The 15958-nt window shown below is 42.1% G+C and overlaps 1 protein-coding gene across 6 annotated transcripts in view; it reads left to right on the top strand.

Annotated features, from left to right (window-relative positions):
* The window catches only part of FAM131A (family with sequence similarity 131 member A), a 101410-nt gene that overhangs the window by 64584 nt on the left and 20868 nt on the right, over window positions 1–15958 (top strand). For 5 of the 6 annotated variants that reach the window (XM_060767398.2, XM_060767397.2, XM_060767393.2 and 2 more), the window contains 2 exons: window positions 7155–7248; window positions 10626–10808. In XM_060767398.2, coding sequence (XP_060623381.2) covers window positions 7179–7248; window positions 10626–10808 — 253 coding nt within the window. In that variant the 5' untranslated portion in view covers window positions 7155–7178. Of the gene's footprint in view, window positions 1–4404; window positions 4693–7154; window positions 7249–10625; window positions 10809–15958 lie in introns of those variants that run through there. The other variant, XM_060767395.2, reaches the window with a different exon arrangement.

Raw genomic sequence — 15958 nt, 5'->3', positions numbered from 1 at the left:
AAAGGTCATCTATGGACCAAGAAACCATGGCATACAGCCTCTGTGTTCATCAGATGGAACCAAACTTCTAAAGGACAAAAAGTGAATTGAATTACGTTGGAAAGAACACTACCAAAACCTCCTGAATCGCAGCTCCAATGTGGCCAAAGAGGTTCTCTCACAAATCACACAACAAACCAGGGATGAGCTTGCAGCACTGCCTAGTTTGGAAGAAGTCAGCAATTATCCTACTCGGACAACGAGGGATCGCCTAAGTAAGTAAGTAAGTAAGTAAGTAAGTAAGTAATACCTAACAATGGAGCCAAACCAAAGGTCACTGAAGTTGCCCAACACCTCACCTCCATCCTTCTCCTGGGAACCCATTCAGGCTGGCTAACACCCATTGCTTACCCATTGTTTCACCAGCACAGAGCATTGTCCTCACACAGGATGGGGAAACTATCAGCATTAGCATCCATAACCTCAAACCTACCCATATTATTTTCCTTCCCACACCCATTAGAGTCAGAACAAGCAACGACAATAATTTATTAAATTTCCCTGGAGCCAATCAACAGTGACCATATACGGCACTTCTGCATCTGTCTGGAAATAGATCCTAGCCAGCTAGGATCTGGTCCGATCAGCAGCCAGGGCTGCAAGATCCTTTGCTTTTAATTGCTTCCAGTATGTTTGCATTGAGTTAATGCAGTCTTTAGGGTGCAAACTCTGTTGATATCTGCTTTGCCTTCTGTTCTTTGCCTTCATCCTATCTCTGCCTTATTCAGTCCTTTGGGGAACTTGACATGCCAGGCTTCCAAACCCACGATTCTTGCAGAGAGGAAATCATTCAACATGTAGGGATATATATCTTCATGTTATTCATGCTTGCATATGAGGATATCTAATTTACAAAGGATTATCCCCACTTGAGGAGGACATGAATATTTTTTGCATGGCATTTTCCTAGTATTTTCAGTTTGAACTCATACCATCTAAAATTGTATAGATTAAAACTAACCAAGTGTGGCTAAGCAACATTAAAGTGAAACCAAGATGGAAAAAGAAAGCAAAAAGCTTGGAGAGGCTTTCTAGGCCTACTGGGAAGAGAAAGATTCTGCCCCTCACGGGAGTTGTAGTTTTACAAGGTTTTTCGCATTCTCTGCCAAGTAGTGCTGGTGCCTCATCCAACTACAAATCCCAGGATTCTATGGCATTGAGTCATGGCAGCTCAAGAGATGTCAGACTGCACTAATTCTACAGTGTAGCTGCACCCTGTATAATAATTCACCGAAAGCTTCACCGCTTCTGTCGTCTTCTCCCAGGAGTTTGTCAAGCATCAGAGAACTCTTCTATTCTCCAGAGGAATTAATTAGTAATGAAAATTGTCTTCAGTCCCTATTGCTATTGCAGTGTTAATGTTAACATTTTAGTCATTCTTACTGTTATGAGAGCGCAGCTTCATTAAGTTCCGAATGAGGAATATCAACTGGTTCATTTACGGGATCTCACAGTGCATCATGCTTTATTGCATATTTCAAGGAAGTGGGAACACAGTGACGCAGAGTGAGTGTCCCTTATTCAAACTACTTGGGACCAGAACTGTTTTATTTTACTATTTTTATTTTATTTACAGTATTTATATTCCATCCTTCTCACCCTGCAGGGGACTCAGGGCGGATTACAGTGTACACATATATGGCAAACATTCAATGCCAAAGACACACAACAGATATAGACAGACAGTCAGAGGCTATTTAACTTTTCTGGCCACCAGGGGAGCTGTCGCCTTCATCATCCATCTGCGACACTGATGAAGTACTTCCACATTCCCTGCATGCTTTGCGGGAGTGCTTTGTTGGAATCTTTTTTATGGCCTCATAAATTAGTTAAATTAGCCTCCCCACACATAGGTGGTACCTAATTTTCCTACTTGACAGATGCAACTGTCTTTCAGGTTGCAAAGGTCGACAACAAGCTACACAATTGGTCGGAAGTTCACTCCGACCTGGGCTGGCTTTGAACTTATGACCTTTTGGTCAGTAGTGATCTTAATGCAGCTGACACTCAGACAGCTGCGCCTCAGTCCCGGTGCAAGATATACAGATTCTGGAACACCTGTATATATCATGTATATATGTGCTAAATGAGATTACTTGGAAATAGGATCCACATCTAAACAGAAAAAAGTTTCATATATATTTTATACACATGATGTGAATTGTATATAATACTTTAAATTTGGTGCATGAAACACATTTTATGAACCATCAGAAAGCAAAGATGTTACTATCTTAGTCATCTGTGTAGATGATTTTGGATAATTTCAGAATTCTGCATTAGAATTCTGTATCTTGACTCCTTTTGAGAAATGCAGATAACACCGCGTATTTTGGAAAAAATGTTACAGTCTTAGTCACTAGCTGTAAAAAATCTCAGTAGATTCTCAGTTAACTGGCATCAATGGGGATTGGTAGATGCTGGCTAGATTTAGTTTCTGGTTGCTTGAGAGTTACTATAAAAACAGACCTAACTGATACTGTAAGGGATCACGGGTTTAGAGTGCGGGGTCCCTTTTCGAAGAAATCCACAGAGTCCAATTGATTCATGTAAGACTCCATTTATTCAAGCTGATCAACATGAGATGGACAGACAGCACTTCTGTTTGTGCTTTCACAGTCTGCCCCCCCCCCCTCCGGCTTTTGTACACTGTTATATGCTCAAGTAATACAAGAGTTTTTTGGTCATGGAAAGTACTCTCTTTCCAGCCCCCCTCCCTTGACCTTTTGATGGAAAGTACCTTCTTGTACCTGCAGACTCTGCGCTTAACCGCAACCTTTGCACTTAACCACAACACAACTTCCTATGTAAGCTTGAACTTTGTAAGACCTCTACATGATGCCTCTTATTTTTAAAACATTTTCTTCCATGTTGCTCTTTTTCTACAAAGAAAGGGTATATTTCTCTTTTGTTGTTAATTTCATTCAAAGCCCCTTGCTTAGCATTTGCAAATTTCACTCAAAGACCCTTTCAATACTATATCCCATGCTGTGCAGTATGGTAAACTCTGTATGGACTTGATACTAATATTGAAATACAATCATTTAAAGCAAAATAAGACAAAGACAAACATAAACTCATTTAACTCCACCTCTTCTACACTGCCATATAGAATTCTATCTTATCTGCTTTGAACTGAATTTTAGGGCAGCATAGACTCATATAATCCAGTTCAAAGAAGGTAATGTGGATTATTTGCTTTGATAACCTGGATTATATGGCAGTGTAGAAAGTGTCTAATATACAATGGAGCAATGGATTCAAATGGCAAGAAAAGAGATTCCACCTAAACATTAGGAAGAACTTCCTGACATTGTGAACTGTTCCGCAATGGAAGAGCCTGTCTTGGAGACCGGTGGAATCTATGATACTATATCTGTGTGTGTGTGTGAGAATCATATCTATCTATCTATATTTATGACTGGATGGCTCTTTGTCAGGAGGGCTCTGATTACATTTTCTTGCCCTGGAGAAGAGAGTTGGACTGGATGGCCTTAAGTATTTTCTGTTGGTCATGGGGATTCTGTGTGGGAAGTTTGCCCCATTTCTGTCATTTGTGGGTTTCAGAATGCTCTTTAATTGTAGTGAATTATAAATCCCAGTAACTACAAATCCCAAATGACAAGTTCTATTTCCTCCAAACTCCATCTGTGTTCATATTTAGGCATATGGAATTTTTGTGTCAAGTTTGGTCCAGATCCATCATTGTTTGAGTCCACAGTGCTCTCTGGATGTAGGTGCACTACAACTCCCAAACTCAAGGTCAATGCCCACCAAACCCTTCCAGGGTGTTCTGTTGGTCATGGAAGTCCTGTATGCCATGTTTGGTTGAATTCCATCATTGGTGGAGTTCAGAATGCTCTTTGATTGTAGGTGAACTATAAATCCCAGCAACTACAACTCCCAAATATCAAGGTCTATTTCCCTTAAACTCCATGTGTGTTCATATTTGGGCATATGGAATATTCATGCCAAGTTTGGTCCAGATCCGTCATTGTTTGAGTCCAGAATGCTCTTTGATTTTAGGTAAACTATAAATCCCAGCAACGACAATTCCCAAATGACAAAATCAATTTTTTTGAGTGGAGGACATACATTGGGTTGTTATAGGTGTCTTGTGTCCAAATTTGGCGTCAATTCCCCCAGTGGTTTTTGTGTTCTGATGGTATCACAAACGAACATTACATTTTTATTTATATAGATACAGCTTTGTGAATTTAATTTAAGATTTCATTTAAAGTATTATTTCTTGGATTTTGTTGCAGGTTGCGTGAGTTCTGGTTAACTGAGAGCCTGTTGTGTTTTTTTTTTCTCCCCCAAAGGAACTTTCCAAGTTCTGGTCTTTCCTTGCAGAGGAGAGAGAAATATGAGAAAGGAGTAATAGGACGGGAAACTTCAGTGGGCATGTTGCTGCAGCCTCAGCCTGATGCCTGGAGCTTGCTGCAGTTCGGGTTTCAGCATTAGCATCCCGCTCAGGCCCCGGTCCTGGGAGGCTGGAACTAGACGGCACGTCTCCCACGGACCCAGTCCGGCCCTAACAACGGCCCTCTGATGTCACCGCAGCCCTGAGAGAAGGGAGACGACGGCGCCTGGGTTTAGAAAGCTCTGCAAATCTCTGGGGAATTGTTTGCAAAGAAACAAACATTCTCCAACGTAAGCTCTTTGAGATCCCTCGAGGGCATGCGCAGTGTGCAATTAACTTGTGGAGTTCACTGCCATGCCACAAGTTGCAGGGTTGCTCACACCACCTTGCAGTGGTTTGTGTTTTTAATGGGATTTGCAAACTCCTGGAAAATAAAGGCATTGAGAGGGACGTTTCATAGAATCATAGAGTTGGAAGAGACTACAAGGGCCATCCAGTCCTACCTCTTGCCATGCAGGAACATGCAATCCAAATCATAGAATCAAAGAGTTGGAAGAGACCTCATGGGCCATCCAGTCCAACCCCCTGCCAAGAAGCAGGAATATGTCACAAGTGAGATTGGCGGGGATGAGGAGCAGGGCCTTCTCAGTGGTGGCCCCTCACCTATGGAATTCACTCCCCGGGGAGATCAGATCAGCAACATCCCTCCTTTCATTCAGAAAGAAATTAAAGACGTGGATGTGGGACCAGGCGTTTGAGCAATCTGGCAGATGAATAAGGGACTGTGACGATAGATAGGAACTGGACAAGGTAGAGTGAAATATGAACTCTGAGTTGGCGAACGCTGTGTCTGAGATTGGCTATTGATTGTGTGATATATTGTTGTTTTTAATTGTTTTAATCGTTGACCATTTAATTGCTGGTTTTATATGTTATTGTATTTGTGTAGGCACCAAGATGTGCCTTTTGTAAGCCGCCCTGAGTCCCCCCTCGGGGGTGAGAAGGGCAGGGTATAAGTACACGAAATAAAATAAATAAATAAATAAATAAATAAATATTGCATTCAAATCACCCCTGACAGATGGCCATTCCAGCCTCTGCTTAAAAGCTTCCAAAGAAGGAGCCTCCCCCACACTCCGGGGCAGAGAGTTCCACTGCTGAACGGCTCTCCCAGTCAGGAAGTTCTTCCTAATGTTCAGATGGAATATCCTCTCTTGTAGTTTGAAGCCATTGTTCCATTGCGTCCTAGTTTCCAGGGAAGCAGAAAACAAGCTTGCTCCCTCCTCCCTGTGGCTTCCTCTCACATCTTTATACATGGCTATCATATCTCCTCTCAGCCTTCTCTTCTTCAGGCTAAACATGCCCAGTTCCCTAAGCCGCTCCTCGTAGAGCTTGTTCTCCAGACCCTTGATCATTTTAGTCGCCCTCCTCTGGACACATTCCAGCTTGTCAATATCTCTCTTGAATTGTTTAATCGATGGTCCAATCCCTGCTTTAAAACATCCAGGGATGGAGACTCTGCCATATTCTGAGGAAGCGTATTCAAACAGCTCTTACCATCAGGATATTCTTCCTAATTTTTAGGTAGAATCTTTTTTCCAAGAATTCTGTGCAATTAGGGAAACATTATGAGGAAAACGATCATGACCCATGTTCTTAAATGGTAGTGGTGTGAACATATATGTGTTCGTGTTCACATTGCCGCCATCTAATAATACAGAGTGTGAGGATCCATGGTAAGTCATGCTACCCTTCTATTCTGCCTTGGTTCGACAGACTAAATCTGGAATATTGTGTCCAATTCTGGTCACCACAATTGAAGGGAGATTTTTTGTTTTGGTCATGTCAGGAATGACTTGAGAAACTGCAAGTCACTTCTGGTGTGAGAGAATTGGCCGTCTGCAAGGATGTTGCCCAGGGGACGCCCGGATGAATTGATGTTTTTATCATCCTTGTGGGAGGCTTCTCTCATGTCCCCGCATGAGGTGCTGGAGCTGATAGAGGGAGCTCATCCGCCTCTCCCCGGATTCGAACCTGTGACCTGTCGGCCTTCAGTCCTGCCGGCACAGGGGTTTAACCCACTGCGCCACTGGGAGATGTTGACAAGCTGGAATATGTCCAGAGGAGGGCGACCAAAATGATCAAGGGTCTGGAGGAACAAGCCCTATGAGGAGTGGCTTAAAGAACTGGGCGTGCTTAGCCTTTATAGGAGAAGGCTGAGAGGAGACATGATGGCCATGTATCAAGATGTGAGGGGAAGTCATAGGGAGAAGGGAACATACTTGTTTTCTGCAGCCCTGGAAACTAGGACGTGGAATAATGGCTTCAAACTACAGGAAATTCCACCTGAACATTAGGAAGAACTTCCTGACTGTGAGAGCTCTTCACCAGTGGAACTCTCTGCTCTGGAGTGTGTTGGAGGCTCCTTCTTTGGAGGCTTTTAAGCAGAGGCTGGATGGCCATCTGTTGAGGGTACTTTGAATGCAATTTTCCTGCTTCTTGGCAGGGGGTTGGATTGGATGGCCCATGAGGTCTCTTCCAACTATATGATTCTATTATTCGAAGTGGAAATTGTAGCTCTAGAGCTCACAAATTCAGACGGCCAATTGAAGAGAGTCTAATATATTTTTTCCCCAAAATACATCTGGTCTCAAGCATTTCAGAGAAGGGCTACTGAAGCTGTACATACCCAAAATGACAGGTCAGGGTATCTCTTTGAATCTTCTGACTTGACTCTTCTTTGCTTTTGAAGGTAAATGTTGAAGACACTGTCGAAATGCTACCCAAGTCCCGGAGAGCCCTCACCATCCAAGAGATTGCAGCCTTGGCACGGTCCTCCCTGCACGGTAAGAGCCAGGAACGTGGCCTGATGTGGGTGTCTCTATTTTAGCAAAGGGGTGGAAATACCACCAGAATGTGATTAAACCTAAATGAAGCAGTTAGCAAAAGTAACAAGGGAACTGTTTTGAGTGCGCTAGGGTGCTTGGACCAGCGGTCTAGAGTTGCAGCTACACCAGACGTGGGCAAACTTCGGCTCTCCAGGTAGGCTGTGGGAGTTGAATTCCAAAACACCTGGAGGGCCACAGTTAGCCCATGCCTGAGCTACATTGTGGAATTAATGCAGCTTGAAACCACTTTAACTTCCATAGCTCAATGCAGTGAGACTCCAGCACAATTTGACAGAGTAGGTTAAAGACTTATGAAACTACAGCTCCCATAATTCAGTAGTGCTGAGTCACAGGACCAGAATGAAGAGAGGGGCCAGGAAGACAGTTCCACCTTATCTCCTGCAATGTGCAAATAATGTAATGTAATGTAATGTAATGTAATGTAATGTAATATAATATAATATAATATAATGCAAGCGCGATTGGTGGGGACGAGAGAGAGGGCCTTCTCGGTGGTGGCCCCTTGTCTCTGGAACTCACTTCCTAAGGACATCAGGCATACCCCAACTTTGGCAGTCTTTAGGATGAGTGGTTGATCCACTTTATACTGATTTAGGATTGCTTGTATGTTTCCACCAACGCCCTACCTCCTCTATCTTGTTCATGCCCAGCATTATTTTTAACTTTAATTACATTTAGCCCAGCCATAGTTTTTAAATGTGTTCTGTGCTATTGTTCAATGTTTATGCTATTTATGTATGAGTTTTATTTTTAATTGCTTTGTATTAGTATTAGTATTTTGTTATTGTGGTTTTTATTGCATGTATTCATGTATTGTGGGCTCGGCCTCATGTAAGCCGCACCGAGTCCCTTGGGAGCAGGGTATAAATAAAGTATTATTATTATTATTATTATTATTATTATTATTATTATTATATTATGTGATACAATATAATACTACTACTAATACAATATTATAATTGTATTATTATTCATATTATATTGTATCAGTGGGTTAAAGCACTGAGCTGCTGAGCTTGTTGACCGAAAGGTCACAGGTTCGATTCCGGGGAGCGGCGTGAGCTTCCGCCGTCAGCCCCAGCTTCTGCCAACCTAGCAGTTCAAAAACAGGCAAGTGTGAGTAGATCAATAGGTACCGCTCCATCGGGAAGGTAACGGCGCTCCATGCAGTCATGCTGGCCACATGACCTTGGAGGTGTCTACGGACAACGCCGGCTCTTCGGCTTAGACATAGAGATGTACACCACACCCCAGAGTCGGACACGACTGGACTTAATGTCAGGGGAAAACCTTTACTTTACCTATAATTATATATTTTATATTACATGTAATATTACTAATAATATTACAGTATAATGGTATAGTACAATATAGTAATATATAATACTAATATTGTGTTATGGTAATAATATAATATATTGTATTTACATATTACTTGTAAGCCGCTCTGAATCCCCTTCGAGGTGAGAAGGGCGGCATATAAATGTAGTAAGTAAGTAAGTAAATAAATAAGTAAATAGAAGTTAAAGTGGTGTCAAACCACTTTAACTTCTACAGTTTAGATGCACCTTGGGAGAACAAGGTTCAAGTTCCTGCTCGGACATGGAAACCCATTGGAAACACTCTTTAGGTCTTACAAGAAATCTATGGCAAACCTCTTCTGAATTTTTCCTACCAAGAAAACGCTATGAAAGGAGACCTGAAGGCACAGAATAAAAACAACAGTTCAGTTGTAAGTCTACCAAGGAATTCTGTGGAATGAAATGAATCAAAGGTGTGCAAGTGTCTGCACAGGACAATGTCCCAATTGAATGTGCCGTGCATGGATGCTGACGCCTCTCCCAGTGATTTATGTGAAGCCTGCTCAGGAGAAATACCTGAAGGAACGTGCCATACCTGGATGCTTGCACATCTCCTTTTGATTTCAATGAGCCCTGACTAGGAAAATTTCCCAGTGGAGTATGTCATCGGAAGTGGAGCTTTTACTAAGACATGCACAATGGTTTCCATTATCTCTTTTGCTGATTACTGTACTTCACACGAGCCCAGCCACGTTTGACTGTATCAAAACAGGGAGTCAAGTGCTGCCTTCTGCATTCATTATGGCAAGGTTTGTGCAAGGGGGCACGATAGTGGGTTGTGACCTGAGTTGACTTACTATAAGGCAGGAAGAGTAGATGCAAATTGTCATTGATCTCCTGGTGGGTGTGCAAAGCTCTGCATGCAGACAATGCTACAAGTAGGAGTCCCATATTCTCCAACTGTCCTGATTTGACAGGAAGAGTCAATTAATTAAACAGAATTAATCATCCTGTTTTTCAACTGCTTTTAAAATGTCTCAGTTCTCCTCTCTTCAATGTATCATTATGACCGGACTAACTGGGTTATTGTAAGTTTTTTAGGCTATATGGCCATATTCCAGGAGCATTCTTTCCTGATGTTTTGCCTGCATCTATGGCAGGCATTCTCAGAGGTTGTGAGATCTGTTGGAAACTAGGAAAATGGGGTTTATATATCTGTGGAATGTCCAGGGTGGGAGAAATAACTCTTTTCTGTTGGAGGTAGGTGTGAATGTTTCAGTTGGCCACCTTGATTAGCATCTAATGGCCTAGCAGTTTCAAGGTGCGGCTTCTTACTGCCAGGGGGAATTCTTTCTTCCTTCCACTTTCCCTCTTTATCCTAAACTTATCCCTGAATCAAAATGCAGAAGTAGTTTCAGTTAATTCAAGACATGGAGGAAAATAGAGAGTGAGATCTTCCTCTTCCCAGTAGGCTCAGGCAAAAGCAAAATGCTGTAACCGCTCCTCCTCATTAATGTTTACCACCTTGATCACACTCTGGTATTGCTTGACCCCATGTGTCCTGGAAATGGGGGTCTCCATAGGGTCCCTATCTCCATCCTTGACTCCTTTCTGTCTGCCAGGGACTTTCTCAATACTGTCCTCATTGTTCTTCTGCATTTTTGAGAATTCTGTGGTATGTTCTATTTCACTTCCTACTAGAAGAAAAGTGAACATTGAAGCATAGCTATTCACTGAATACAAATAAAATGGGTTGGAATTGTACAGATATCATTGACTTATAACTCCCTGCATTCACTGTCATTGGCTATACTAACTGAAGCAGCTGAGGGCTGCAACTCAACATCTAGAGGATTGCCTGTATTCCAACTCCTGTACTAAAATGTTTTAAACACCTGAGATAATTGCCTCACTTTGCCTAACAGTTGGCTGAGCTGTAGATTGGAAGTCCCATAATCATCAAAAAGTTGTTTGGAGCCCAGCTGAACTCCTTTCCTTTTCTTTCCTTTGCAGGCATTTCGCAGGTGGTGAAGGACCATGTGACCAAGCCCACGGCCATGGCCCAAGGCAGGGTGGCCCACCTGATTGAGTGGAAAGGATGGTGCAAGCCTATGGATTCCCCCGTGGCCCTGGAAAGCACCTTCAACTCCTATTCAGACCTCAGCGAAGGAGAGCAGGAGGCCAGGTTTGCCGCAGGTGGGACCTGTGAGGCGGTCGGGAGGGGATGATGAGGAGGATAGTGATTATACATCTTTATGTTTCTGTTGCACTCTAGAGCAGGATCCCTTCTGACTCTAAACACCACACAGTTGAGTTAAAATAGCAAGCAGTTTATTGAAGGTATTAAAAGCCAAAACAATAAAAAGTAATCCACAGTAAAAGGTAAATCCTTTTACTGTGAGGTGGGCAGGAGGGGATGATGATGAGGATAGTGATTGTACTTCTTTATGTCCCACTTTAGTTTCTGTTGCACTCCAGAGCAGGATCCCCTCTGACTTTAAACACCACACAGTTTAGTTAAAATAGCAAGCAGTTTATTGAAGGCAATAAAAGCCAAAACAATAAAAAGTAATCCACAGTAAAAGGTAAATCCAATTGATTAGGAAGAAAAAGGAGCAATTAGTCCATAGAGAAACAGTCCACAGAAGTCCATAAAATGCTTGATCCCAAAGGTAATTTACAGCATAGGCACTTGAAACAGGAATCAAACAAAGACAAAGGTCCAGGAACATGAAGAACTTAACGTGGATCCAACATTGCTTCATCTGAAGCTAGATTCTGTACTTGCTCTATTTCCTGAACAGCTAAGAACGGATTTTTCCTTAACTTTGGTTTCACTTCTAACTTCTGCTGTAATCTGACTGAGCACCGTAATTGCTGGTTTGTTTGTCTTTGCTGGCTAAAAACACTTCTTCTGTTCAAGGCTTCAATAAAATCTGCACCTGGAGATAACTGACCAGGGGACTGAGCCTTTCTCAGGCTCGAGACCTCAAGAATCCCCTTGCAGCAATACATGCATCTCTAACTCATAATTTAAGCTGCATTTAGGCTCTACATCTCCAAACCTAGTCCCAGGAAACAGACTGTCATCCCCATTCCCTTCAGAAACATCTTCATGGACAGCATCCCCATTCCCATCAGAGGAATCAACTTGAACATGAACAACATTGTCATTCCCATTATCCAAAGCAACCTGATCATTAGACACAATCATAGGCTGAACAAACTGACCTACAACAGTTTCTTAAAATGACACCCATAGCAGCTATAACATGCTCTCCGATATGGAGCATTTATTTTGTACAAATCCAAAAATGATCTGGAAGGGTAAAGGATCTGGAGCAAAAGCATAAGCAATGGGTTTATCTTTTTGTAAGCAAGTTCATCTCATAACTGGGATGTTGGCAACATACCAGGTTCTAGGAATTGCATTCTGTACTGCAATACGGCAAAACAGTGGAGGTAATGAGTATGCTTGGAAAGACAGAATCCATGGATAAAGAGGTGCTTGACCCATTCACCTTATTCTACCCAGCACTTTCTGGAAATGCTTGATGCAAGAGGAGATGGAGGAAATGGTGGCCGGGGAAGGATTAAGCTCTTTCCCCAAATTCTCTTCCCCAGATTACACTTCCCCATCTGTTGTTTATATATTTGGCAAGAGACCCAAATTCCCAAGTGGGTCTCTAAGAGACATCTAATTTCATCCTAGAGATGCCGTCTTGGCAAATGATTCTAAGTGCCATTTATAGATTAGGATACGTGGACTCTGGGTGAAGGAGAAATTAATTCTGGGCTGGCTTGTGAGCTTTTATTTATTTATTTGCTTTATCTTTATCCCACCTTTCTCCCTATAAAGGGTGCCTTCCACATCTCTTGAGAGGTGAATACTTTGGGTTATAGTCGGTGTTGAACATTTTTTGAAGTGACGATTGATGTTGTTAGTATTTGTCTTTTGCTTTCCCCCAATCTGGGACTAAACTGGGGGAAAAATCATCCCACAAATGTTTATAAAATATTCAAAAATTTCAAAGTATTTGTAAACACAATCCATTAGAAAAGCACATGAGAAGATCCTACACATTCTTTAGGCAGGATAAGTCTTGTGCAATCAGTCTTCAAAGGCCTTTTGAAACTGAAAAGTCTTCCCCTGTTTATAGAAAGTCTAAACTCTCTGGGAAAGGCCTCTGATGTAGATGCCAGAACATGAGCAGGTGTTCATAAGGGAGAATACAATCTTTCAGGTATCCTAGACCTGAGTCATATAGGGCTTTGTACTATGTAGTTCCAAACTAACCACAGTCCAGCATTTGGTCAGTTCCTTTAAAATGTTCAGGCAAAAACAACAGAGTAGATTTACCACTACCCCGTTTGGAAAAATGGCATTCACAACCTTTTTGAAAAGGAAAAATGATGTCATATCTTTTTGGCAAATGTGAATCTCCATGAACATCTGGAGACCACCTTTTGCCGCCCTGAGTCGCCTTCGGGCTGCTATGGGCGGGATAGAAATAATGTAAATAAATAAATAAAATAACCATTAGTTGAGGAAAATCATGACCTTGTTAGAAGTCAATCCTTTGAACAAGTGATGTTCACAAGCATTCATGTAATGGCACACAGGTAACTCAGCTGTTAAACTGATAAACCATGTCTTTGAACTGCCAGGGACAAAGACATGCCACTGCACAAAATACCTATACTTAGCTAGCAGAGTTTTAAAAATGTTTCTTTGAAGTTGAAATTGCAGTTGCCCAAAACATATACTCTCCCTTGAAACATTTTAGTTTAAAAATATGCACTCGGACAAAAACAAAGTCTTCTTTAAAAATTAACATATCTTAATCACAAACATCACAAACATCTTGTATTGATTCTGCATACAGGCATATTTATAGTTAGAGTATAGTTTCTCTGTGTTGAGAACACAGTGCATCATTCTTAATCAATAGTCCAGAGTCCAGAGTCTTTAAGTATACATCTTATGAAAGTCCAGATTGTATAACTATAATCACCGCTTCTCAAAGCAAACATATAATAAACTGTTCCTGCATAAGTCCAAATGCCACTTGCTTCCTTTGAAGCCCAAAAGCATACTGCATCCACCTCCACTGAGAACTAAAGCAAACTGCTAACACTGAAGTCCCAAAGCATACTGTTAAGAAAATGTATTTATTTATTTACCCTATTTATACCCTGCCTTTCTCCACCCCAAGGGGAACTCCCTCCCTAGGGCTATTAGATTGGCCCCCTCCCTCCTGACATTTCGTAAATATGAAAGTATGGAACGGCTTAGACAATTTGATTGGAAAATTAGTTTAATAAGAATACACTGATGATTATAGGTTTTTAATGGTTTTTGTATGGTTTTAATATTATGTACTAATGTTTTAAAACTGTATTTTCTGTTTGTTGTGGCATCAAATTGCTGCCAAGTTGTAAGCCGCTTTGAGTCACCTTTGGGCTGAGAAAGGCAGGATATAAATGCGGTAAATAATAAATAAATAAATAAAAATACACTTACATACACAATACAGGTTAACAAATATATACATTAACAAACAAATAGTGAAGGCTTGGAAGGTTGCCATTTCCAACAACCCCCAGTTGTTGTTGTTGTTCATTCGTTCAGTCGTTTCCGACTCTTCGTGACCTCATGGACCAGCCCACGCCAGAGCTCCCTGTCGGCCGTCACCACCCCCAGCTCCTTCAAGGTCAATGCAGTCACTTCAAGGATCCCATCCATCCATCTTGCCCTTGGTCAGCCACTCTTCCTTTTTCCTTCCACTTTCCCCAGCATAATTGTCTTCTCTAAGCTTTCCTGTCTCCTCATGATGAAACCCCAGTTACCACTTTGTAAATAAGAGATGGGCAGCCACTTCAGAGCTGATCTGGTACTGCTGGATTTTGTCTCAATGTTTTATAAAAACTTCCTGCCCAATGGCCCTGCAAATATCTTAATCAGTGGGAGGATTTCTTGAGGCTGGACCCTTCGCCACACTTCTCTGAGAAGAAGGCCTTAGATATAAATGGGACTTGGTTGCATATAGATATCCGTAAAACCTGGTCTCAGACTGTCCAAGTCACATGGAATCATTAGTGGGCATCAGATATTCTCTGTGGCTCAGGGACATCTGAAGCCAAGCTGATGGAAATCGGCCCGGATAGAAGACTAGTGGTTGGCTTTGTGCCCCAAAGGTATTCTGAATGAATTGATCCCAACACAACCTGGCAGGCTGAAGAGTGGATTGAATGAATGCAGGCGGAATCCGAATGGACACACAACTGGCCTCCTGCACATTGTCGTGGCTCAAACGGCAGGCTAAAGATTGACAGCTGCGTGCAGACTCTCATGTCTGTGTTCAGACAATTTATTCTTCCTTTTGAAATGATCTCTAGCTCAGCTCCTGCAGTCTTAATCCCTGGTCAGCTTGACACCTCAGTGTGGCCAGTATAATCCCATTCATTCTTTCTGGTCTCATTCTGCCCACCCATCCTCATTGGACTTGTGTATGTACACAGTAAGGTTTTTTCGGGTGGGGCCAGTGAGATTCAAGGTTGCATTGGTAGGACTAGGTATCTAGGGACCTCATCAGATGGGTAGGGGGAAAGCAGGGGAAAGTGGAAAGAACTGTCCACCTTAATCCTTACCATTTTTTCTCATCTTCTGGAATGGCTGACCTTCCCATGTCGTTTTCCATTCCTTGATGTGTGTTCCCCACTTCTTTCACATTTTCTGCAATTAAAAGTCAGGTAGCCCCAAACTTTTAAAACAGAGCCTTCTCTCTGTTTTCAGGTGCTGGCAACATGGATTCCCATGGGTAGCCACAAGAAGTGGCTGTGTGTCATGGGATACCTTCCATGGGACTCCGTTTTGCCAGTGCCTGAAAATGGAGGGAAGACACAGAGAAGGCTGCATCTGATAAGGTCCTAGCTTGAGAGAAGTCATAGTCTCCCTCTAATTTTCTTTGGTCATCTTTTCCTTGGAATAATACTGTGTCCAGTCCTGGATGCCATTACAATTCAAGAAGGATATTGACAAGATGGAATGTGTGCCGAGGAGGGAATCCAAATGGTCAAAGGTCTGGAAGCCAAGCCTTATGAGTAGCAACTGATGGAGCTGGAGATGTTTGGCTTTGAGAAGAAAAGTTGAGATGGGACATGATAGCCATGATTAATATTTGAAAGGATCTCAAATATTGTGGTGTTGAAAGCTTTCATGGCCAGAATCATAGAATCATAGAATCAAAGAGTTGGAAGAGACCTCATGGGCCATCCAGTCCAACCCCCTGCCAAGAAGCACGAATATTTCATTTAAATCACCCCTGACAGATGGCCATCCAGCC

This window comes from Anolis sagrei, chromosome 3, assembly GCF_037176765.1.
Source record: "Anolis sagrei isolate rAnoSag1 chromosome 3, rAnoSag1.mat, whole genome shotgun sequence".
Lineage (NCBI taxonomy): Eukaryota > Metazoa > Chordata > Lepidosauria > Squamata > Dactyloidae > Anolis > Anolis sagrei.
The sequence above is the reverse complement of the archived record's forward strand: the minus strand, read 5'-3'. Positions and strand labels throughout refer to the sequence as shown.